At 46.8% G+C, this 24,187-nt stretch overlaps 1 protein-coding gene across 1 annotated transcript; it reads left to right on the forward strand.

The window, feature by feature from the left end:
* The first annotated feature begins 1,141 nt into the window (after positions 1-1,141).
* On the forward strand, positions 1,142-20,114 carry LOC307232195 (matrix metalloproteinase-15-like). The gene is made up of 10 exons (XM_080003113.1): positions 1,142-1,759; positions 3,314-3,462; positions 5,314-5,442; positions 5,814-6,130; positions 6,702-6,863; positions 8,502-8,866; positions 9,689-9,827; positions 11,573-11,723; positions 16,109-16,224; positions 17,468-20,114. The coding sequence occupies exons 1-10, from the start codon at positions 1,676-1,678 to the stop codon at positions 17,938-17,940; spliced, it is 2,085 nt and encodes a 694-aa protein (XP_079859239.1). The 5' UTR covers positions 1,142-1,675; the 3' UTR covers positions 17,941-20,114.
* Positions 20,115-24,187: the final 4,073 nt, after the last annotated feature.

A 24,187-nucleotide genomic window follows, 5' to 3' on the forward strand; every position in this document is an offset into this window, starting at 1 on the left:
GAGAGAGAGAGAGAGAGAGAGAGAGAGAGGAGAGAGAGAGAGAGAGGAGAGAGAGAGAGAGAGAGAGAGAGAGAGAGAGAGAGAGAGAGAGAGAGAGAGAGAGAGAGAGAGAGAGAGAGAGAGAGAGAGAGAGAGAGAGAGAGAGAGAGAGAGAGAGAGAAGAGATGAGAGAGAGAGAGAGAGAGAAAAGTGTTCTAAGCAAATGTGAGTGGGATTAACATTTGGGACGGACAAGAAGCACGCTTGGGCAGGAGCATGACAGGCAGGATGGCAGCTGCCCGCCGCATCGACAGCCACATAGCCCGCGACCGCGCCATCCCGCAAGCCCTCGGTCTATTGTGTGGTGTATGTGCTGAGTTTTGGCACTGGGAGAGAGAGGCGAGTTGCGACCGGATCGATCCAGGGGCGCAGCAGGCGCTTTTCATTGAGAATTATTTTCATAGTGAAGTTGTAAAAGGGTTCTTCATTGAATAGTGTTGAGCGCTAAAAACGCAGGGAAAACAAGATGCAAAATTATGAGGACCAGAGATCTAGATCTGAAAAACAAAACCATCTCAAAAGTAAAAATTGGAATATTGGAAGCATTATTTTCCTTTCAAAAGTTTTTCTGTGCAGTTGTTAAAGATGAGATTTGCGCTGTAATGTACTCCATAAATAATACAAGCAGAGGCAAAGTGCTTCAAAACTAAATCAGGATGTACCCAATTGTTGGTGATGTGTAGTAGGCACCTGGAAGTGTCACTCTGGACACAGGATTAGGACTTCCATACATTAGTGGCTCAAAGGTCAGCAATATGTCCAGTCACAAAAGGAATATGGTAATGGGCAGTATATGCTTACTTAAGAAATGAAAATGGAAACAGTACAATCATCAGATCCCGCAAGACATAATATCTGTGCAGATGCTTTGATAGCTGGGAAGAACAACGTATTTAATATTCATTCACATCGTAGTTGTTTCTTTCACCTTGTTCTTCCCTGGCCGTGGGCGGCAATAGCCTCTGACTATTGCAGGTTCCCATTGAAACCAGCAGACAGCGCCATTGCCCCGTATTGTCTCAGGTCTTTCCTTTGTGGGACTGGCCTCCGGGGGAAGGACCTTCCCCTTTCCCCCCCCAAAGCACAGTTTGATCTGGTGTAGGATTCATTGCATTTGGCTCTTGGGAACAAAAAAAAAAAAAAAAAAAAAAGTAAAAATCCTTCCAGGCTCCGAAGAGATGTTTCCGCTGCTTCACCAGATCTGTAAAGTGCTTTAATGTGCTTCGCCTTTGCACTTCTGTACCAATGGGGATCATGTGAGACTTGTTGCTTCTCCTCCCTCTGCAGAGACAGATCCGGTTTCCTGATCCGCCCTTGTGGTGGTGGACTTTGTGCTCTCTGCATCAGGATATCTGTAAAAGGATTTGGGCAGTCACGAGGATAACAATGCCGTAAGGAACCACTTCCGATGGACAGGGATCACCTGGACCCACACCCTTGACCTGCAAACCTTTTGACCCAGATCACAGCATGGGGCGCTGGTCGGTGCTGGGGTGCGGAGTGTCTTTCTTCTCACTTCATCTCCTGTTGTAATCGCAAGCGCCATCCGTAGCGGCTGAGCGTCCGGTGGAGGCCGGCAGCAGAACTACCTTGGTGTCCGCCGCAGCGAGGGTCGGAGCTCCTGTCCGGACGCACCATGACGGTGATCCCCCGGTGCCTGGCGCTGGTGTGCGTGGTGGTGCTGGTGGAGACCTCCTCAGAGGACGGCTTCAGTGCTGAGGTAGGTAATAAGCAATGACACAGTGCATCTATATAGATCTATAGTCTATTAACAATGACACAGTGCATCTATATAGATCTATAGTCTATTAACAATGACACAGTCCATTTACAGTATATAGATCTATAGTCTATCTGGAGCTTGGACTAATTTATCTATCTATCTTAATAATGATAACAAAGTAATAGTAAAATACCTATGTACTGTATGCATGTGTGTGTGTGTGTGTGTGTGTGTGTGTGTGTGGAATACTGTATGTAAACATGGTTATTATTGTATACATTTAAATGGTTTATAACCCCTCTGCGGTTATAAACCATATAAATGTATACAATAAGAATGTATCAGTATATATTATGCTCACAAAATAAGTCTTGCAAGAAGGGCTGGCACAATTGTTACATAATCGCCCGATCGCAATGCAATTATTCGAGCTAATGGGGATCATTTTGTTTAAAAAAACTCCAACTTCAATTTTCCTCAACTTGGGTTCCTCAATTGATGTTCTTATATTAAGGTGTGCATTATCACCCCATTATAGTGGTGTAACATTAACATAAAAGACAACAAAAATTGCAATTATTGTTGTGACAACTGCCAATTAAACGTTGCTGACGGTGACAGATTAGCCATATTTGTAAAGAAACCGTTACGCTGTTAAATATGTCATCTGTCAACCGATCCAGTCATGCCGCTGTCTTGCTCTAAGACATGTTGCAGTTGGATACTTTTCCAGCTTGCCAGTGAAATGGAAACCTGATGGTCCTTGAGGATTTCAGTACATGTCACATCCACCCTCCCTCTCCATCACTGTCGTCTTTGGAGGCTGAACAGTAACAGTTTGAGATTTCCTTGGTCACACAGATAATATTATGTAAGAGGAACATCCAGAGCCTACAGTATGCAGTGTCAAGGGCCATCGGAACGCCCAGCAGAAGTCCTGGAATGGTCCAAGTCATAACGTTTCATTTCGTAGCACGGAACGAAGACAGGCTTTCACATTTTTGGTTTCACCCTCGCAAGAAAATTCCTACATCATAAATCACACAGCCTGTGCATGTATTTAGAAGTGTTCATCCAGTATATTTGGCCGATGTACACGCACAAGCCCAGTAGTCCAGCTATACAAAGTGACGTTTAGTGTTTTTAATTTCACCTCTTGAGACTTTTTAATGATCCAAACCGAGCAAACTGCAAAATAGGTGTAGGTTATAATATATGTATTTCCAATGCCTACCTGTCATACTAAAGGATGGAATGCCTATCAGTCAATATTGGCATAGCTCTCTGCTTGTGTTGTATCTCCTCCCGTGTCTCCTGAGCACCATTTTGTCCCTTTCTGTATTATCTCATATATTGTCTGTCCCATCTCATATGTTTATCCACCTCCTTACCGTTCTGCCCCTTCATCCTTCTCTTCTCTCCCCTGTCCCGCTATATCGGCCTTTCCTGCCCGATTGGATAATCTCAACTGTCAGCGGCGGTCTCAACCTCAACATGTAAGGTTCTCGATCTTTTCCGAAGATGTGACTCCTTCTCGCACACACTTCACAGTCATGGCTGCGGCAGTTTGGCTACCTCTCCCAGGCCAGCCGGCAGATGTCCACCATGCAGTCGGCTCAGATCCTCTCCAACGCCATCAGTGACATGCAGCGCTTCTATGGCCTGGAGGTGACCGGCCTAACGGACTCTGCGACTGTGAGGTGAGCCCCGTGTTGCACAAAGTGTTTCTTCGCGGCGTCGCGGTCGAAAGTCAGGAAAAGCTGTGGTCTGTTAAAAACAATGGGAATGGGAAGGTATTTCTTTAAGTGGAAACATGTATTGTAGCGATGACATCAGAGGTGCCGAGGGCTTCCTTTAAGTCGTCCATCTTGTACGGCCTGTGAAACAGGGATGGGAATGAAATGCATAGATGTACCGTATGATATCCAAGTCTTAGACCGTCCCTGACAATCTGCTGCCGAAAGTGCCCAATTGAAATTATTTGCCACTCGAAATCTTTAAAGTTTAGCAAATAAAGTGAACCCTGCTCTATTTTGAGAGAAGATGTAAAATGAAACGTTAAACCCAAATGTTTTGGAACTTAATGATGGTTTGTTGATTTCTTTGTTTTTTTCATTTGGTTGTTTGTTATGGTTGTGTATTGTGCTCATTTGCTGTAAAATATTCGGTACTGTTTGGTGGACTCGTCAATTATTTGTGTGTTTTAAAGACATTTCCTCTCAACTATCTTTATGCACTTTTCATTCTTTTTTGTTGTCATGTTTAGTCCACGTCGGTCATGAACTCTGCGATGAGATGAGGATCCTCCATGACCACACGTGTAGTCGAGCGTTAAAGCCACTGGTGACTGAGTTCCAACCTCTGTCTGTGCAGGTCTTGCGTTTGCCCTCCTAAAACCATCATCACCTTGAGGCAAATACTTGAAAAATGCCTTCATGCATGCCCGAGCAAAGCTGTATCTGCCTGAGTCTTTTTATGGCTTTGGAAGGGGAAATGTTTGTTTGATTTTACGCGAGCCTATTCGTCGCAAAACAAAATGTCACATTTCGGGTATTGGGGGTCAAAAGGTTTAGGACCACTTGCACTGGGACAGATGTCACTCGCAAATAACGGTGGCCTTTTAAAATAAATATGGCATGTGAAACATTAACTGGGCTTTCCCCGTCTGCTAGAGTATCAGGTGTCATTACTGATGTGGCGGCCGCCTCAGGGTCATAATTCGTGGTATGTGGTGGATTGGATTCCACGAGTTGAAACCTTTCCCTCCCATGTGGTGTATTGGCAAGTCTGCTGCTTTACGACCGTGTTTGCGTTCTACATTTTATGTCTACACACCTCTTAATACTCCCTTTTTAACCGATACCAGCTCTGAATCCTGGCTTTAATTATGTGAGGGATAATGTGCCCGGGCTGAAATCGTGTGACATAAAATCAGCCAGAGACGTGGTTTCCCGTGGCGACGGTCATTATTAACAGACAGCGGTCCTTATTCAGAAATAACTGACCACTGATTGCCGTTGGTGACCAATCAAAATTGAGTATTCCACAGAGTCGTGTAATTAGGACCAGCAGTGAATACTAATGTTATCCGTTAAGTGAAGACTCCAATTTGGCGTCTCCGACACAATACCATTTATATTAGGCAAGGCAAGTTTATTTTTATGGCACATTTTATCAACAAGGGCAATTCAAAGTGCTTTACACAAGACATGAAATACATTGTAGAAAACCAAAGAAATAAAAGGCTAAAAACAGATAAAAGACATAATAAAATCACAGAGATAACTGGTCCAAGTGCCAATTCAAACCGGCCTAAACACCCACAAACATGGCAGGACTCAAACCTACACCCACTTTGTTCACTGGGACTCATCGGGACTTCGTCTTTGACTTAAGAAACTGAGTAGAAAGATAAAAGGTAAAAAACATACAAAACAATCTCTGACAAAGGCAAATATAAAATCTAAATGTTGGGCCGATATCTAATACTACGATTATGGTTGAGTCGTTTCTTTCTATTGTCCACGTGTGTGTTTTTGGGGATTTTCCAGGGCAATGCGCCGGCCGCGGTGTGGCCTACCTGACAAAAAAGCAGGCGGGGAGGAGCGGAGCCGCGGAGCCAGGAGGAGACGCTACACTCTCACCAGGCAGCGGTGGGACAAAGACCACCTCACCTACAGGTTCCCAAATATTCCAATATGTTGAAGCAACGGAACAGTTTGTTTGGTCACCTTTGCTCAAAGAGCAGGAAGCCCTTGTTCACACGAGTGATCCTCGCCAGGTGTGCCGGGAATTTGTTTTAAATTCCTCTTGAAAAAAAATTAAAAATAAATAAAAAAGCTCACTGGCACTTGTGTTGCAAGATCAAAATTGCAAGGCTGCACTAATTCATCGACAAAGTAATAAAGTCACAGAATCATTTAAACGATTTGTTCATTGCAAATGGATCGTTCGCGAGTCTTTGGTCACTTTTAGTAGGCGGTCACTATAAATCAACATTTCTAGTGGGTAACAGGATACTGAAGTTAAAACGAGTCCATTCCTCCCTCAGCATCGTGGACCAGCACGTCCCTGCCTCCCTGGGCGAGGAGCGCTTCCACGCTGCCGTGCGCCGGGCCTTCGACGTGTGGAGCCGGGTCACGCCGCTCACCTTCCAGCAGATCCCCACCGAGATCAGCGGCCTGAGCTCCAACGGCAGCGCGGCGCTCGCAGACATCCTGCTGCTGTTCGCCTCCGGTTTCCACGGCGACATGTCGCTGTTCGACGGCGAAGGGGGTTCGCTGGCCCACGCCTACTACCCGGGGCCCGGGATGGGCGGGGACACGCACTTCGACGCAGACGAACCCTGGACCTTGGGTGATCCGGACGGTGAGTTGATGGGAGATGGTTGATGATGTTTATTCCGCAGGGTTTTGAAGGCCTTCAGATCTTTAAAATGAACAACTCCATGAAAATATTTTCTTTCTTTCTTTTTATCTTTCTTTCTGTCTTTCTTTCTTTCTTTCTTCCTTTCTCTCCTTCTTTCTTTCTTCCTTTCCCATTTCCTTCTTTCTTATCTCCGTCGTTCTTTCAAATTGATGTTTATTCCGCAGGGTTTTAAAGGCCTTCAGATCTTTAAAATGGAAAAACTCCATTAAGATATTGTCTTTCTTTCTTCCTTCCTTCCTTTCTATCTCTCTTTCTTCCCTTCTTTCGTTTTTTCTTCCTGTCTTTCTTTCTTTCCCTCCGTCTTTCAAATGGATTTCTGTCCCGCAGGGGCCCACGATAAAGATCCGTTTGATCCCTAAAACTGATCCCGGTCCCAGAGGAGCTCGGCACGTGCAGATTTACAATATGTGTGATAATACACAGTGAAATACTGAAAAACATCCATGGGAACCTTTTCTGTTTCTTGGCCTTCATCTTCCCATTGCCCACCTTGCTCCGTTGACTCTTCCAGGTGTGGATTTCTTCCTGGTGGCGGTCCACGAGCTCGGTCACGCTTTGGGCTTGGAGCACTCGGACAACCCCGGTGCCGTGATGGCTCCGTTCTACCAGTGGACGCACACACACAACTTCACTCTGCCGCTGGACGATGTGAGGGGGATACAGTACATATACGGTGAGGAGGTGACCTGGACGTGCACACACACACACACACACACACACACACACACACACACACACACACACACACACACACGAATGCTGTATGTTTATTTACTTCTTTGAAATGAAAACAAGCATGAGGGTGGTCCAAAAAGAGATCACATTTTAATATTTCATGGCTATGTTGTGTCCTTTTGACACGGTTAAAACGTTGTGCAGACATTAGATTCGACGTTAAGATTCATGTATTCATCCATCTGGTTCACTTGTTTCCAATTAGGAGTGTTCTAGAGTCTATTTGCAAGTGTGACAAATTTTTCAATTTGTCCCACGGCCCCTCTCATTCTAACTGGTACAGACACACACACACACATATGCATACTTAGTGCACATAGACACATGTGAACCAAACATATTTTGCCACTGGAAGCCTATTAAAAATTTCACGTCACGCATGCCGATATGGTCCTCTCACATTTTCCTTGAATAGAGTGCATTGTGAATTGACCCTTGTGACAGTGTTTTGTTTCATTGCTGTGTGTGTGTGTGTGTGTGTGTGTGTGTGTGTGTGTGTGTGTGTGTGTGTGTGTGTGTGTGTGTGTGTGTGTGTGTGTGTGTGTGTGTGTGTGTGTGTGTGTGTGCGTGCGAGCAGCTGGACAACCTTCTCTCCGTAGGATTTGTGTGTAGCGCACTCAATTGTTTTTCTCTTTAAAAGATAAGATCTGAACCTGCTAATGTGTCTTTTCTGTTTATTCCGTTTTATTATCTATTCTTAAAAGGAAACATGTTTATTTTCCCTTAGACCTGTTCAATTCCGTTTGCCGGGGAATCGAGCCAAAAATTGACACAAAAAGTGACAACCGAACTTAAGGATGCAGCTTCTTTTCGTCTTCTTTTTTTCAAGCCAAAAAATGGCACAAAAAGTAACAACCGAACTTAAGAATGCAGCTTCTTTTCTTTGTGGAAAGCTCCCAAAAGTTCCTTCAAAGTTCAAATGAATTGAAATTCAAACAGAATTCACCGTACGCCGTGGTCGGAGGCCCCTCATATCAATCATATCGTGGCGGGGGGTTTATTTATCCCCAGCAATATTTTGGGTGCTGTGTAACTTGATACATCAAAGGGCTTTTAACCTTTTAGTTGTCTCTTCTGATTACATAACTCTGTGTGTGTGTGTGTGTGTGTGTGTGTGTGTGTGTGTGTGTGTGTGTGTGTGTGTGTGTGTGTGTGTGTGTGTGTGTGTGTGTGTGTGTGTGTGTGTGTGTGTGTGTGTGTGTGTGTGCGCATCTTTTCAAAAGCGGCAGTCACAATAAATCCTATGGGTTTACAGCCGCTGCAGAGAATGGAAAATTACGTGTGTGTGTGTGTGTGTGTGTGTGTGTGTGTGTGTGTGTGTGTGTGTGTGTGTGTGTGTGTGTGTGTGTGTGTGTGCGCGTGTGCGTGTGTGCAGGAGACATTGAAGTGAAAAAGAAAAGAGTGATTTTGAGATTGCCAGGCCGCTGTAACTCCATTTCAGCACAGCTGGAAATCTCTTTGACATTTGAAGCGGTCGGACCCTCAGAGGATAAAAATAAACGTCCCTCTTAAATGTCTATTTCTTCCCCCGACTTTACTTCTCTCTCTTCTAACCCTGACACTTTGTCTCTCCTAGGTCCGCCCCTCGTCACAGACGCTCCGCCCACTACTGTTCCCGCCCCGCCCTCCGACGACGAGCCCGACCACGACGACGAGCCCACCCCCGGGTCTCCTACGGACTCACCTTCTCAGCCGCCGCCTCCCACCACCGCCCGGGTTCCGCCGACCCTCGGCCCCGACCCTCCTCTGCCCCCCGTCCGCCCCCCCGACCCCAGCCCGACCTCGCCCGATTCGAAAGCGCGGCCCGTCACCCCGTCCGTCAGGGAAGACGCCCCCCGTCCTCCTCGGCCCCCCAAACAACCAGACCACCAGGCCCCCGACATCTGCGACGGGGACTTCGATACGGTGACGGTGCTGAGGGGGGAGATGTTCGTTTTTAAGGTGAGGGACTGAACCGGCAGGAAAAAACGGCGGTAATCGCATTGCATTTGAGCCCCAAGCACGATTTTTCAAATTCCACTTCAGCAATAAATAATGGAAATGATCTCTTGGGTTGCAAGATCAAAATTGCAAGGCTGTACTAACAACATATATTCATCAGTTCCAGCCAGAATAACAAAAAGTTGCGTTGATTCAGTTGATGTGACGAGTTGTGAATTGAATTATCAATCATATAAGAATCGAATAAGAATCATTCAATTCTATGGACATCATTTGTATTGGTGGACTGCGAAAGTGTAAATCAGTCACATTCAATACGAATTATACCAAATGCCCCGGCAAATTACTTTAAATTAGTCCATTATTTTTTCAGTAAGTGAGTCAAAGATTCATTCTATTGCCCAGGCTCTTTTCACGCCGGACTCATTTGAAAAGATTAGTTTGTTATGAACAACTCATTTGCGGGTCTTGCATCACTATTAGTAGGCCATAATAATAAGCACAGTTCTACATATTTGTGACTTTTTAAAACATTTTAGTGGTTAACAGGGTAGTCTATCACCGATAGTGGTGTGCCGTGGTATTGTTTCACGATAGATGCGTCGTGGTTGAAAGAAGTTTGGGAACCACTGATTTAAGCAGCGTTTGACTCCATGCACTCAGCAGACCTAACAGTTTGCCTTTGGAACTGGGAGCTCTGCACCGAGCAGGAAGCCACGTTTCCAAATATTATGATTTAGTGCATCTTCACCCCGGGTCACCGAAAGGCAAAGGAATATCATCTTGTTTTTCTTTTTTTTTTCTTTGGCTATTTTTTTCCAGGGTCGTTGGTTCTGGCGGGTGCGACGGAACCGGGTTCTGGATAACTACCCCATGCCCATATCCGTGTTTTGGATCGGCCTGCCGAGCGACATCGACGCAGCCTACGAGCGCCACGACGGAAAATTTGTCTTCTTCAAAGGTCTGTGTGACCCCCTTTTTCCCCCCTCCCAAATAAAAGCGCCGTCTTTGCTTACACGGCACTAACCAACTAAGCCGACCACGAGGTGTGCGATGTCAAGCCGTCTTAGAGGGGAAGACTTCGGAATTTGTTTCATGGCTGAACTCCAGTTTCACTCATCACATCCAAGCAGAATTAAAGCCCCAAAAAGGAGACGTGCGTATCTACGGAGTGGAGCTTAAATCTGTGCTCTGATGTGAACCGGAGCGGACCTTCATGGAAACGGTGACAACTCGGCGTTGGTCAGGACTAAGATAATCCTACTCAAATGAATCCAAAATTTAGAAATGCCTTTCTGAGATGAATTAGTTCTCGACTAAGGTCGTGAAGGGATAGTCAGCTCCTTCTGTCTGGTCTTGGTGATGCTCTTAGTCCAGATCATCCATTTTCGCTATTGTCCAGGTCGACCTGGAGGATAAACCTGCCTCTGGCCCAGTTTAAATTAAGCCTTCACTTAGACCTAGGTTAGCTCTAATCTTCCTTCTGGAAATCAGATTTTTTTTTTAATCCATGACTTTAAACCATGACAGAAATTCCATTTCAGTTAGTCCAGATTAAAAATGCGATTTAGTCTGAGATTCGGCCCAATCTGCGTCCCGCAAAACCACACCTAGAAGTTATCTGGAAAAATAACTTCACTGTTCTACATGACCTCAGTGCTTAAGTCTTGAATATTAAGAAGGTGTATGTCATGTGTTTGTACTTACATTGTGTAAGTAGGTGTGTTTATGTGTATATATGTGTGTGTGTGTGTGTGTGTGTGTGTTTTGTGTTTTGTACTCATGTGGTTTTGGCAGCTGCAGCTGGCCGGTCGTGGCTCTAGTCCAGCTCGGCTCCATATTACCCCAGAAAGAGAGAGAAGTTTAGGGTTTCATCGGCCCTCTCTCCACCGCTGTGTTCCAGATGTGCGCTTTCACTTTCAGGATCAGACAAAGAGGACGGCGATGTTCTGTTGTGTTTTTTGAGGGCAATAGTGATTTGATGGTCTGTAGCTAATATGTTAAGAACTGCCAAAACGTTGGCCAGATGATAATTAACTAAACGGTACTGTCCAAAAAGCCAAACTCAACGGTGGATGGTGGATGTAGTGCACACAAAAAGAGGATTTATTGCTGAATACGTGCCATATTGCTGTAATAATATTACAGCAATATATAATGTAAATTATAATTGTGTGCCTAAGCACGGCACTGGAACTGCAAGTGCTGTAATGTTCTGGCCGGTGGCATGGAAAGTGTCAGAATGCGCATTGGTGCGTACAAAGGTGTTGGTAGGGACTTCAAGTGTGGAACTCTTGGAAAATAACTGTTATGCTACAGGGCCAGACTACAACAGTTGCCCAGTTGCCTGGGCAACCAGATTTGGGCCATCATCAACCATCTCGTGGGGTGTGATTGCCCCCGTTGTCAACCACCTCTCACATGTTAAAGCTAGGTAGGGTATGCGCAGTAACTGAAAATAGGATTAAAGTTCGACAATCATTTTGCCAATTCTTGGCAACCAACAACTTGGCAACTGCTCATAGTCAAGACTGCGCTGATACAGGAGTTCCATTTGCAACTCAGATGACTAAACCTGAAAAGATACCCCACGAGTGGGATGCTGTTTCTGTACGTGCTGTCCTGTTTTCCTTCTGTCTCTATGAGCAAATGCTCCGCCATTTCCCATTTCCTCTGTGTGTTGACTTGGCCCGCCCCTCTCTCCAGGCGACAGGTACTGGGTGTTCCGGGAGGCGGACGTCCTCCCAGGGTACCCTCAGCCTCTAGGGGAGTACGGACGGGGGGTTCCCGCGGACAGGGTGGATACGGCCGTCTGGTGGGAGCCCAATGGATACACGTACTTCTTCAGAGGAGACAGGTTTGACGAGACACACAGGCACTTGGATGCAGACACCAGTCAAGATTCAAGAGGTTTATTCGTCACATACATGCACATACGTTCATTCATATATGCAGTGAAATGTCATTCCAACGCACCCGGAAATTATGCACAATAGTTACTAAACCGAACACAATAGCTAACCTAATTTCTGCCTAACTAACAAACTGAAACAAACTGATTCCTAAAACGCATTGGGGTAAGTGAATAGAATAATATAAAATAAAATAAAATAAAAATAAAACAGGACTCAAAAAGATAATTCAGAGTGGGGGTAAAGATTAGAAGTGAAGGGAAATAGAGTTACCTATACGGTATAAGCATGTAAACGCACGCACACACGCACACACACACACACACACACACACACACACACACAGTAACCTCATGTATCCACACTTAACAGTCACAAACTGAATTTCAAGATTCAAGATTCAAGATTCAAGATTCAAGATTTTTATTTGTCACATACATATACATACTTCCATACATATATGCAGTGAAATGTAATGCAACGCACCCGGTGATAGCACACAAGAAGTCCTAGGAAAAAGTACTAAAATAAAATAAAATAAAAAGTAGAAAATTCCTTTCTAATAGACCGACTAACTGACTCCTAAAACGTAATACAGTAAGTGGAATACTTATAGAATAAGATAAAAAATATATAGAATAAAATACAATAAAAAATAAATTGAAATAAAATGGAATAGGTTGAAGGAATATGGCTATGTATATACAGATATGTGCATTTAAAGTGGCATGTGAATTAAAGTGGCATGTGAATGTGAATAGTGTGAGGTAGTGTTTGGGATAATACAGCACAGTATACAACAGTACGGCGCAGCAATACGGCATCACGAACAACCCTGAACAGTGATACAGTATGCGGTACAGTATGCTACATACAGTACAGTAGGTAGTGGAGCCTAGTGCATGGCTCAGTTAGGACCCCTGGTGAGGTCAGCATTGACAGTTCTGATGGCTTGAGGGAAGAAACTCCGTCTCAGTCTCTCTGTTCTCGCTGCGTGACTGCGGAGGCGCTTGCCTGACCGCAGCAGCTGAAACAGTCCGTTGTTGGGGTGATGAGGATCCCTCATGATCCTACGGGCTCTGCTACTACACCTCCTGGTGTATAACTCCTGCAAGGGGGGGAGGGTAGTTCCAGTGGTACGTTCAGCTGAACGCACCACCCTCTGCAGGGCCCGCCTGTCCTGGGCAGTACAGTTCCCAAACCAGGCAGTGATGTTGCCTGTCAGGATGCTCTCCACTGCTCCAGAGTAGAAGGACTTGAGGATCCTCACCGAGACCCGGAATTTCCTCAGCTGCCTGAGGTCGTAGAGACGCTGCCTCGCCTTTCTCACCAGAGTGTCTGTGTGAACAGTCCATGTTAAGTCCTCTGTGATGTGGACTCCCAGATATCTGAAGCTGCTCACCCTATCGACAGAAGTCCCATTAATCCACAAGGGCGCGTGCGTCCTCGATTGTGATCCACGCCTAAAGTCCACAATCAGCTCCTTGGTTTTGCTGACGTTCAGGTGGAGGCTGTTGTCCTGGCACCAGAGTGACAGGTCAGCCACCTCCTCGCGGTAGGCCTTCTCATCGCAGTCGGTGATCAGGCCCACGACCACGGTGTCGTCAGCAAACTTGATGATGGTGTTGGAGCTGGACCTGGCCACACAGTCATGTGTGTACAGGGAGTACAGTAGGGGGCTGAGGACGCAGCCCTGGGGGGATCCTGTATTCAGGGTGAGGGAGCTTGACATGTACTTCCCCACCTTGACCACCTGGGGGCGGCCTGTGAGGAAGTCCAGGATCCAGGTGCACAGCGGAGCATTCAATCCTAGCTCCAACAACTTGACAGCCAGTCTGGTGGGAACTATGGTGTTGAAAGCTGAACTATAATCAATGAACAGCATTCTCACATAGGCCCCCTTCTGGCCATCCAGGTGCGTGAGCGTGGTGTGCAGTACCTGAGAGACCGCGTCATCCGTGGATCTGTTCTGCCGGTACGCGAACTGCAACGGGTCCAAGGTGCGGGGGAGGGAGGCGCAGATGTAATCCTTAATCAGCCTCTCGAAACACTTCATGACCACCGAGGTGAGGGCCACCGGACGGTAGTCATTCAGGCAGGTTGGAGAGGCGATCTTCGGGACAGGAACGACGGTGGACCTCTTGAAGCAGGACGGGACCACTGATTCAGCCAGGGAGATGTTGAATATTGTGGTGAACACCGGAGCTAGCTGGTTAGCACAGGTCTTCAGTACTTGTCCAGATATGCCATCTGGACCCGCAGCTTTCCTGGTGTTCACCCGCATCAAAGCCCTCCTGACCTCGTGCACGGACACTGAGAGTGCGCGCTCGTCCCCAGCGGTGTAGCTCCAATTAGCCGGCGAGCTAGCGGTGCTGCTGCCAGACTCGAACCGCGCATAAAAGGAGTTCAGTTGGTTGGCCAGGGAGGCGTCCGCACTCGTGGCTGGGGAGGAGCTGCTCTTGTAGTTTGTTATTGTTCGCAGCCCCTCCCACAAGCGTCTTGTGTCCCCCCGCTCCATCTGCAGCTCCACGGTGTCTCTGTACGTCCGTTTGGCGTCCCTCACCGCCCTCCGCAGATTGTACGACGCCGCTTTGTAATTGTCCATGTTGCCAGATACAAGTCCGTCGTTGTAAGCGGCCGTGCGAGCATTCAGAGCGCAGCGGATGGATTTATCAACCCATGGTTTCTGGTTTGGAAATATCCGAACTTTCACCGTAGGAACGATTTCATCCGCGAGCGTAGCCACAAAACTCACTACAACCTCCGTAAACTCGCTGACGTCACTTGAGCTCGCTTGGAACACGTCCCAGTCTACGTCAGTCAGAGCGTCCTGAAGCGCAGCCTCTGATTGGTCCGTCCACCGCTTCACTTCCCTCGTCATCACCAGATCCCGCGCGATCAGAGGCCTGTAAACAGGAAGCAGCGAGATCGCGGCGTGATCTGATTTCCCGAAAGCAGGAAGCGACACGGGCTTGTATCCGTTCTTGTAAGGAGTGTAACAATGGTCCAGAGTTCTGTCTCCCCTGGTGGCACACGTGATGTGTTGGTGGAAATTCGGCAGAACTTTTTTCAGGTTGGCCCTGTTAAAGTCCCCAGTCACCACCACAGCCGCGTCGGGATGTCTGTTCTGAAATCCGCACAACACATCGTACAGAACCGACAGAGCTGCGTCGGTGTCCGCTTGCGGTGGGATATAAACGGCTGTAATGATGACCGTGCTGAATTCCCGGGGGAGATAAAATGGACGGCATAGTATGGTCAGCTGTTCCAGGTTCGGCGAGCAGGAGTGGGAGAGGAATTTGGTGTTGTTGGCGTTACACCAGCGGTTGTTTACCATTAGGCAGACGCCTCCACCTTTGGATTTCCCCGACTCTGCCGTTCTGTCGCCGCGGAACACGGAGAAGGCCTCGGCTGGACGTATGGCTTCATCCGGCACCAGTGGGTTCAGCCATGTTTCCGTCAGGCAGAGGACGCAACAGTTCCTCGTGTCAAGCTGGAATTGAATCCTCGCTCGAAGTTCATCCATCTTGTTCTCCAGGGACTGGACGTTCGCAAGAAGGATGCTTGGCAGAGGTGGACGGTAAGGTTGCGTCCTCATTCTGACCCGAATGCCGCCTCGTTTACCTCGGTGCTTCCTCCGTGGGCCGGCTCGTGGAACAGCGACTCCATTTTTGTTGTTGTTGCGAGTGTTCCCGCGTAGGATTTCCGGCCACTCTGCTCCCACGGATAAAAAGTCCCAAAGTTGTTCGTTTAGGGAAATTTTTATATCCATGAGTGCATCGCGGCCGTATGAGTTAATTGTTGATGTTTTTCTGGCGAACATTGTGATAGAAGACCGGAGCGCCGGCGCAGGCGACCGCTAGGGGCGGCGCCACTATCGCCTAATCTCCATTTCCCCAGGCCTAATTTCCCCAGGCAATAGGGTCTTCAAATCGCAAAGTAATGTGTCGTTGTTCAATTTGTCATATTTAAAACTTTGTGGCTATAGGTGTGTTACCGTTTCATATAACAGTACTCTTGGATGTTTGAAATGTTTGTCTCTCAACTAAGTTTCATCTAAAATTTTGTAAATCTTTATTTATACAGCACATGCTGTTACAAAGTGCATACTGTTACATACGTATATTCATATTTGTGTGTTTCTGGGTGATTTAAAATGAACCACCGGTTTCAGAAGAGTTCAGGTCAGTTGTGCGTTTCCGTCTCCCAAACGACTATTATTGCTGTTGGGTTCGGATAAATGACGTTCTACCCCGCCTCTCCCCCTTTTCAGCGTGGATATGCACGTATTGCTCATGGTCTCGGTCGCTATTCTTCTAACCGTGTTTAGGTACTGGAGGTACAACGAGGAGACTCGAACCACAGACGCGGACTTCCCCAAACCGCTCGGCAGATGGGGGAAGATTCCAGCCTCGCCCAAAGGAGCCTTCCTCAGTGACGACGGGGGTGAGTTCGAACACTCAGCGGGGGGAAAAACAGCCAAAAGCCAGAGAAACCCGTCGACGTACTGTATCTTTGACAATCACTTAAAAACAACGACAACAAAGAGCCATGACGGGCGATTCGGAAAGTGTTGAAGTAAGGGCGGCGCTTCCGAGAGAACAGAGGAGAAATAAAGTAGGACACCAAGTTAGTCCGAAGCAATTAGAGCAGAGAAATGAAGGGAGAAGGAGCAGGGGAGGTGAGGGGAGGAGGGAGGGAGAGAAGGGGGAGAGCTGAGTCAAAGGGAAGTTTGGCAGACGATCCGGTTGGAAGGAAAATCGCGGTTTGGAGCGAGGCCCATTGTTCCCCTGGAAATTAAATTCCTCGCTGTAGTTTTGGTAATGCACTCAGCAACAGCCAGATCTCATCCCCCCCGTACCCAAACTGAACCCAACGCCTCGGCATTTGCGGTTCTCCAAAAAATAGGACTTTGGTAAACTTTGCCGATGAAGCGTGCGAGCGCCGTCATAGTGCTTTCTTTAACTCTCACAAAATGCTTGACTTCTCAAAAGAAAGGTCTAGGTCAGGCCTATCGAACAATCTGTTGATCGGGCCAAATGTGGCCTAGAGTATGCATTAATGCAGACTGCTCTTTTTTTTTTTGTGCATCTGAAGGTTAGCAATGATTTTAATGAGCATTCATTTCCGAAGTACCTGCAGCTTTTATTGTATCAGTAACCATAGGACTATGCAGGAGCAGTTTAAAACCCGAATATTTTCTGGAAAGGTATATGTTCTTTTATAGGGATACTACAGTTTTGGGGGACATTAGCTTTTTGTCTGTCTTACCCAGATTCAGACGAGGAGGTCAATACCAATTTCATCTCCGTATGTCTGGAACCGAGGTGGCGGCGGTCTGCATGCTAACTGTGTTAGCGCGGTGCATGGCTGCAAATGGGATCAGCTAGCTTATAGCGCCTGTGAAATATCCCTTTAAGTTATTCTGCAAATTGATGAAGATAATTTGAGGAACGAGAAGGTGGTTTTGCTTGTTGAATTTATCAGGCCCCTGAGATGGTAACAGCTTGGAAATCTGGCCCCCAACAGAATGTAGTTGAATAGCCCTGATCTAAGTCACCCCGATTCGACTTTAAACCATCTTGATAATTGTGGTTTACCAGGTTGTGTTCACTGAGGGTGACGTCTTTTGGTTTACAAATGAACCTTTCTTCCCCCTCTATACCCTTGATTTCCCCTTTCCATGCAGCTCACACATATTTCTACAAAGGCTCCAACTACTGGCGGTTCGATAACCGCAAGGGGATGGCGGACAAGGGCTTCCCTCGCTCCATCCTCAAGGACTTCATGGGCTGCAGCCACGCACCTGACCCCGACCCAGACGTGGACCCAGACAGACGGGAGCCCACAGGCGACAAGCCCCTCAACCCCGGAGACGGAGACCAGGGGGGAGACCGGACGCCGGACGTGACCGTGGACAGCAAGGACACAGATGGCGACGGAGGGGGAAAGGGGGACGAGGGGGAGGACAAGGAGGTGAACGTGGTGGTGAGGGTGGACGACAACGAGTCGAAGGTCATGACGCTGATCGTGGTGGCCGTGCCGCTGGTGCTGATCCTGTGCATTCTGATCCTGGTCTACGCCATCCTGCGGACGCTGCAGAAGAAGGAGACGCCGCGGGTCCTGGTCCACTGCAAGCGCTCGCTGCAGGACTGGGTGTGACTTCATCCAGAGGGAATCGGGGTGGGGTGGAGGGCGGGGAGTCGTTCCTGTTTAAATCCACGTGGTTTTCAGCGTGGACATGACTCCTCGATTGTGGAATAAAACCACTGACTTCCATGGGATTGAGGATAAGCCAGTGTGTTGCTTGGACAAAATGTGTAATCACGCTCTTACACATATTATCGGAATGGCATAATAATCTCTCCTTCGGCGATGTGACACCAATGACTTGAGGTGCTTTTATTGTTTCGGTAGCATTTTTTTGTAGGAATACAGACATAGTCGATAATGCACATAGTGTACAAAGGGACACACAGAGAAACACACACACACACACACGTCGAGACACACGATCTCTTAATCACACGATGCCATAGATTGACTACGGTGCCTTAGTGCGTCTTGAGTTTCTCATTCAGTTAATGACATGTCATTTGCACTTTTTTATATCCCCCATTCCGTTGATTATTGTCCTACGTTTTGCTGAGCATATGAACAATGCACATGAGTACAATGGGGACCATTCTGTGCAAACGCAGCACAAAAAGCACGAGTGGGGGGGTGGGGGAGCCGGTTCTCCAAAGCGAAGAGCGAAGGAATGCCTTGACAGCTGTGTATGTTCTTGACCACTATCTCCCACTGGGCCCATAACCTCTGTCCCATTTATAAACACACACGCACTCATAACACTTATGCCTGTAATTTGTGTAAACAAAGCCAGATATGCGCGCGCGCGCACACACACACACACACACACACACACACACACACACTAATTTTGCATGCAGACTCCCAGGCACCAATGCACCCTCTCCCTATCAGCCCTGCCACAATAATTGTACGGGCTGCACCACCCTCTTAAAAAAAAAAAAAAAAAAAAGAAAGAAAGTCCAATAGACACATTGATGTATGACTGGGATACAAAACAAAGGACGAGAATGAACTTGTTTTATGGAAATGCTGAAGAGGTACTACAGGTTCTGAAAGTGTCCTGAAATGTTACACCATTTTCCTTGGGTTTCTCCTTTTACTGTAGAGTGTAGTGGTCCTTAATTCTCTCTCTCTCTCTCTCTCTCTCTCTCTCTCTCCCTCTCTCTCCCTCCCTCCCATTGGGGAGTAAATAACGGTGATATTGTGTGCAGCGGGACAGGCCTGCAGGCGATGGAAGAATGGTCCTCGGCGTCTGGTTTCCATTAAGCACACATGTTGCTGGTTTGGTTGTCAGGCACACACTGGTGGGGGCAGGGGGTTCAAGAAAAATAAGTAAGGAGGGAAAGAACGATGGAAGAGTCAGGGGATGGAAGGAGAGGGAGAAAGTAAGGGCTGCGGAGGGAAGCGAAGCAGCATTTCCTTGGCACGGAGAAACAGCCCTCACCTCCCTTTCTTGGAAAGGGGGTTGAGGGGGTGGGGGGCACCGTGGGGAGGGGGCAGCGCTGGCGTTGTGCCCCGTGACCTAGTTTGGCAAAGTCCACTCCTTCTTCCACCCCCTCAGCTTTTTCCTTGTCGTATCTCAGCATGTTGTTATTATAGGAGATTACTTCCTTTGGGACACTCCTTCCTCCCTCCGTGTCCATGTCCTGTTCCTCTTCTGCTCTCTCTTCCCTTGTTTTCTCGCCTGTTATCGCGCTCTCCTGATTGAATCGGTCTTTTCTGTCTCCTTACTTTGGGCATTTTATTTTTCCCTCCTTCCATGCGCGCACCTCAAACAGCCACTCACACAAACAGGGCTTTGACACTCTGAATCAAGCCACTATATATGCAACAATGAGCTCAAAGATTTCTTTCCCCTGTGGCTCCCAACTTTTGAAGTTGTGTTTTTTATTCGATGCTCGGTCAGGATTAACAGAGGAAATTTCCAATGTCCTTTGTCAGTGAATGTTGGATCCATGTGTTTGGAAGGACTTTCGTCTTCTGTACAAATTGTGTGAGGGAGGTTTTTTCTTTTTTACATATTTTTTTTTATTTACTTTTTATTTTACTTATCTTGTGTAGTCTTGTACATTATTTGTGTTTCATGCTCCTTAGTGACAGAATTGTAGTATATTATTGTGAAGGTGATGAAGATGCATGCAGGGCATGTTCCGCTGTGTAACCTGTACACTGCTTTATAGGGAAGCTTAAAGAGGTTCACAATAAAATCACAGGTTAAAGCAAATAAAAAAAAGTTTTCTGGGTTGGTTTGTTTTTTTTGCCTTTATCTTCTACAATGTGTTTTCTCTGTTTCTCTTTATGCAAGTATACAACCAAAAGCAGCGCCTCGCGTGTCTACCATTTTTGACCACTAGAGAGAGCCATTGTCACAAAGTTAAAAATTGACATTGAAATCGTTTTCTCTTTGCCAATATTTTACTCACTGCAGCTCAGTATGGATCATACTCCTGCAAGTAAGACAGTGACAAAAGATAATGAGGTGAAATGTGTCTAGATCAGTCCAACACAAATAACTGTGTGTGTGTGTGTGTGTGTGCGCGTGCGTGCGTGTCTGTGTGTGTGGTTGGTTTGCCTTTGTCTGCGAGCCATGAACCCTCCTCCGGGTCTTAACGCCAGAGGGAATCAGGATTATCGTCCATCACAGATCATCCAGCGCAGCTTTACCTCTGCCCCCGGGTTTCTCTTTCATTTGAGTCCCTTCAAAAAAAACATGAACATATATGCAAAGTCTCTTGGCATCTGCCTTAATCATTTGACTTCGGCTCAATTGTAAACAAAAGGATTACTTAGGTTAGGGTGAGGTTAGGCTGCACTTCACAGTCACCTGGCTTTTCCAGTTGTTGTGTTTAGGATTGAGGCCGACGTGGTGCCGAGCTTCCCTCGTCGGGGGCCAAAGGGTCTGTGTCACCGGCCTGTTCCCGTGGCTTATCCCACGCTGAGCCCATAATGGGATCTGCCGGGTGCCTCCTGGCCCATCGCCACCACCGCCACCGATGGCTGAGAGCCTCCCACTCGCGAGACGGGACGCACCTGCGTCTCGCTCACTCTTAAGGGTGCGATCCATCCCCGTCTTATCCGTCTGTCTCTAAATGCCTGTTTGTTTTCCTGTCTACCTGCTTTTTCTGAATCGACTTCCTTGGAAGTCCCCAGTTGCTTGTTCTGTCCACTAATGTACTGCCATGCTGCTTTATCTTTGTCACAAAAGACATCTCTGTTTGGCTTCTATAATGAAGTTAGATATTCTCTTTCTGTCTTTCTACTTTACCCTAACCCTCACCCTAAGGCTTTTACTTCACCTAGCCCTAGCCTTAGTGTCTACTTTCTACACCGATCAGCCAAAATATTAAAACCACTGGCAGGTGAAGTGAATAACATTGAATAAGATGCTATTCAATTGCAGTTCCAGTGGCACTTGTCAAGGGGTGAGATATTTTAGGCAGCAAGTGAACAGTCAGTTCTTGAAGTTGATGTTTTGGAAGCAGGTAAAATGGGCAAGCGTAAGGATCTGAGAGACTTTGACAAGAGCCAAATTGTGATGGCTAGACGACCGGGTCAGAGCATCTCCAACACAGCAGGTCTTGTGGAGTGTTCCCGGTACGTAGTGGTTGGTACCTACCAGAAGTGGTCCAAAGAAAGACAACCTGTGAAACGGCGAAAGGGCCATGGGTGCCCAAGGCTGATTGATGCGCGTGGGGAGGGAAGGCTAGCCCGCCTGGTCCGATCCTACAGCAGAGCTACTGTCACACAAATCTGCTGAAAAATGTTGATGCTGCTATGGTAGAAAGGTGTCAGAACACACAGTGCATCACAGCTTGTTGTGTATGGGGCTGTGTAGCCACAGACCAGTCAGAGTGCCCATGGTGACCCCTGTCCACTACTGAAAGCGCTTACAATCAGCACGTGAGCATCAGAACTGGAGCAGGGAGCAATGGAAGAAGGTGGCCTGGTCTGATGAATCATGTTTTCTTCTACATCATGAGGATGGTCGGGGTTAGGGTCTGATCCGATCCAGCATCTGTGGGATGTGCTGGAACAACAAGCCCGATCCATGGGGGCCCCACCTCACAACTTACAGGACTTAAAGGATCTGCTGCTAACGTCTTGGTGCCAGATACCACAGGACACCCTCACGGTTCCTGTGGAGTCCATTCCTCGACGGGTCAGAGCTGTTTTGCTGTTTTGCTGTAATCTCCTTGAGGATATCTAATGTGCTTTGCTCTGCTTCCTACGTTTCTTCTTCTAACAGGGACAAACCCTGATGACCGCTAGTCACTCTCCCTGTCATCCCCCCACACTTTCTCTCCTCTCCTCCATCAATCTTTCCTTCTTTCCCTCATTCCCTCTCCTGCTGCCTTGCCCCAATTGTCTTACTCATCTCATCTACTCTTTCACCTTGGACCATTTGTCGCTCGCTCTCCTACTTTTCATTGGTTTTCAGGCTCCACTCCTTTCTTAACCTTACTCTACAATCCTTCAGCGTCACACACCCCTAATCTCTTTGTTTTTGCAATCAACCCATAACTTTTTGCCAGGCGCCCTGTTTCGGGGCCAAACAGGCGACTTTACTTTACTTGACTTCGCTTTAGGAGGCTGACCATCAGCCAGGGCAGGTAGAGCTGTGTTCTGCGTCAGTGGCTCTGGGATAAAACTGTAATGAGGATGGGATAGAAGATATTAGGGAGGGGACACAGATGATAAGGTGGTAGAGGACTGGCAGCGAGACAGGACGTCCCACACATACGTACACACACACGCACACACACACACACACACACACACACACACACACACATACGAACACACAGAGGCTAGAAAAGCCTCCAAGCCGGTAACCAAGGTCAAATTCAAATTCACACTTGGGCGTATGGTACATGAAGCGGGTTCATATTTTAAAGGTTTTAATAGTTATTACTGTGCATTTAGTGTTGGAGCTATGCATTTGCAGGGAAGGGGGTCATGAGTCCAGTGAAATCCCTTGGTATCTATCTTACCCTCTGTGTTTAAGAAAAACATACAAATTCACCAGACTTTTATAGACCTCTACTGACACATTTTAATTACAGATTTGCACAGAACGAGCGTTTTTCTATTTTCTGTTAATTTTTAGGTTTGTTTATTCTTGCATTTTAGGTCTATTGTATATTTCTAAATTGTAGTTGTTTATAGTTATTTTTTATAATTTATTGTACATTTTAGGTCTATCTATCTATCCGTGGATGGAAGCAGGTTATGGGGGGAATATTATGGTATATGATGGAATATTATCTCATATCTAAATAGGCTTTAAACTGTGATAATTGATACTGTTTATCTTTAGGATGACCCTTCTGGATTGCCTTTGAATTTTCTGAACTTTTCTGAGTTAAATTGAATTTGTGTGTATTTTCAAACATAGTCCCCCGTAAAACTAATTTCATGGAAGGGGGCAGCACCAGCCAAGTGATCCGAGAAGTTGTTTCCACACAAACATGTGAGGTTTGATGGACCAACCTGGACCCACGGAGTCCCAGACCTCTGACCCTAGTTAGGATTGCAAGAGAGAATCCCCCATTGGGATTGATAAAGTATTAGTGGTGTACTGTCCATTTTGGCCGACCAGGGTATTTCTCCTCGTGTCCCCGCTTGTTACCCTGCCGGGCAGGATGATGGTTTTATAGGTTGCAGAGATGTCCAGCGGGCTGCTCCCGGCTAATCTGCCGTCCTGCTGCAGGATTGTCCCTTGTCCTTCAAGTGGCTGCTGAATAATCCTGTTAGCCGCGCCAAGCTCCATCTAAGTCTCTCCAGAACTTTGTGGGACTCAGCTTTGGACTCTGGATCGCCACACCACCGGCATGAGGATACACCTCTAGATACACAGGTGAGAAAAAGAGAAATGATCACTAAGTCCAGCTTCTAGGGTTACGCTTGCTGTAGCTGTGTGTACTCATAATTGTGATCCATTGTGTTTCCGTGAAGTATTGATCCATATTTGACTCTGGGAAGCTGGTGCATTCTTGACGTTCCGGAAGTTGGGGTCTTTTCTGGTGAACTGCGTTTTAGACATGCATTTTCTGCATTGCAGACATTGCATTTTAGTTTCTGTTGGTTTTGTTCTTTATTGATTAACGGTTCAAGGCTTGTTTTATACATTGACGGAGGAATACGCAGAAGTCTGCATTATTCATCAATTTGCTCTTTAAGATAACATGAAAATGAATTGAGTGATGGTTTTTGAGATGATTGACTTCTGATGAGGCCAAGTGTCAAGTGTTTTGAAGCTAATCTTTTAGGTATTGTGAAGTGGTCCGTGTTGTGGACTAAGTGGTGGGCCGAACTG

This window comes from Zeus faber, assembly GCF_960531495.2.
Source record: "Zeus faber genome assembly, chromosome: 6".
Classification (NCBI taxonomy): Eukaryota; Metazoa; Chordata; class Actinopteri; order Zeiformes; family Zeidae; genus Zeus; species Zeus faber.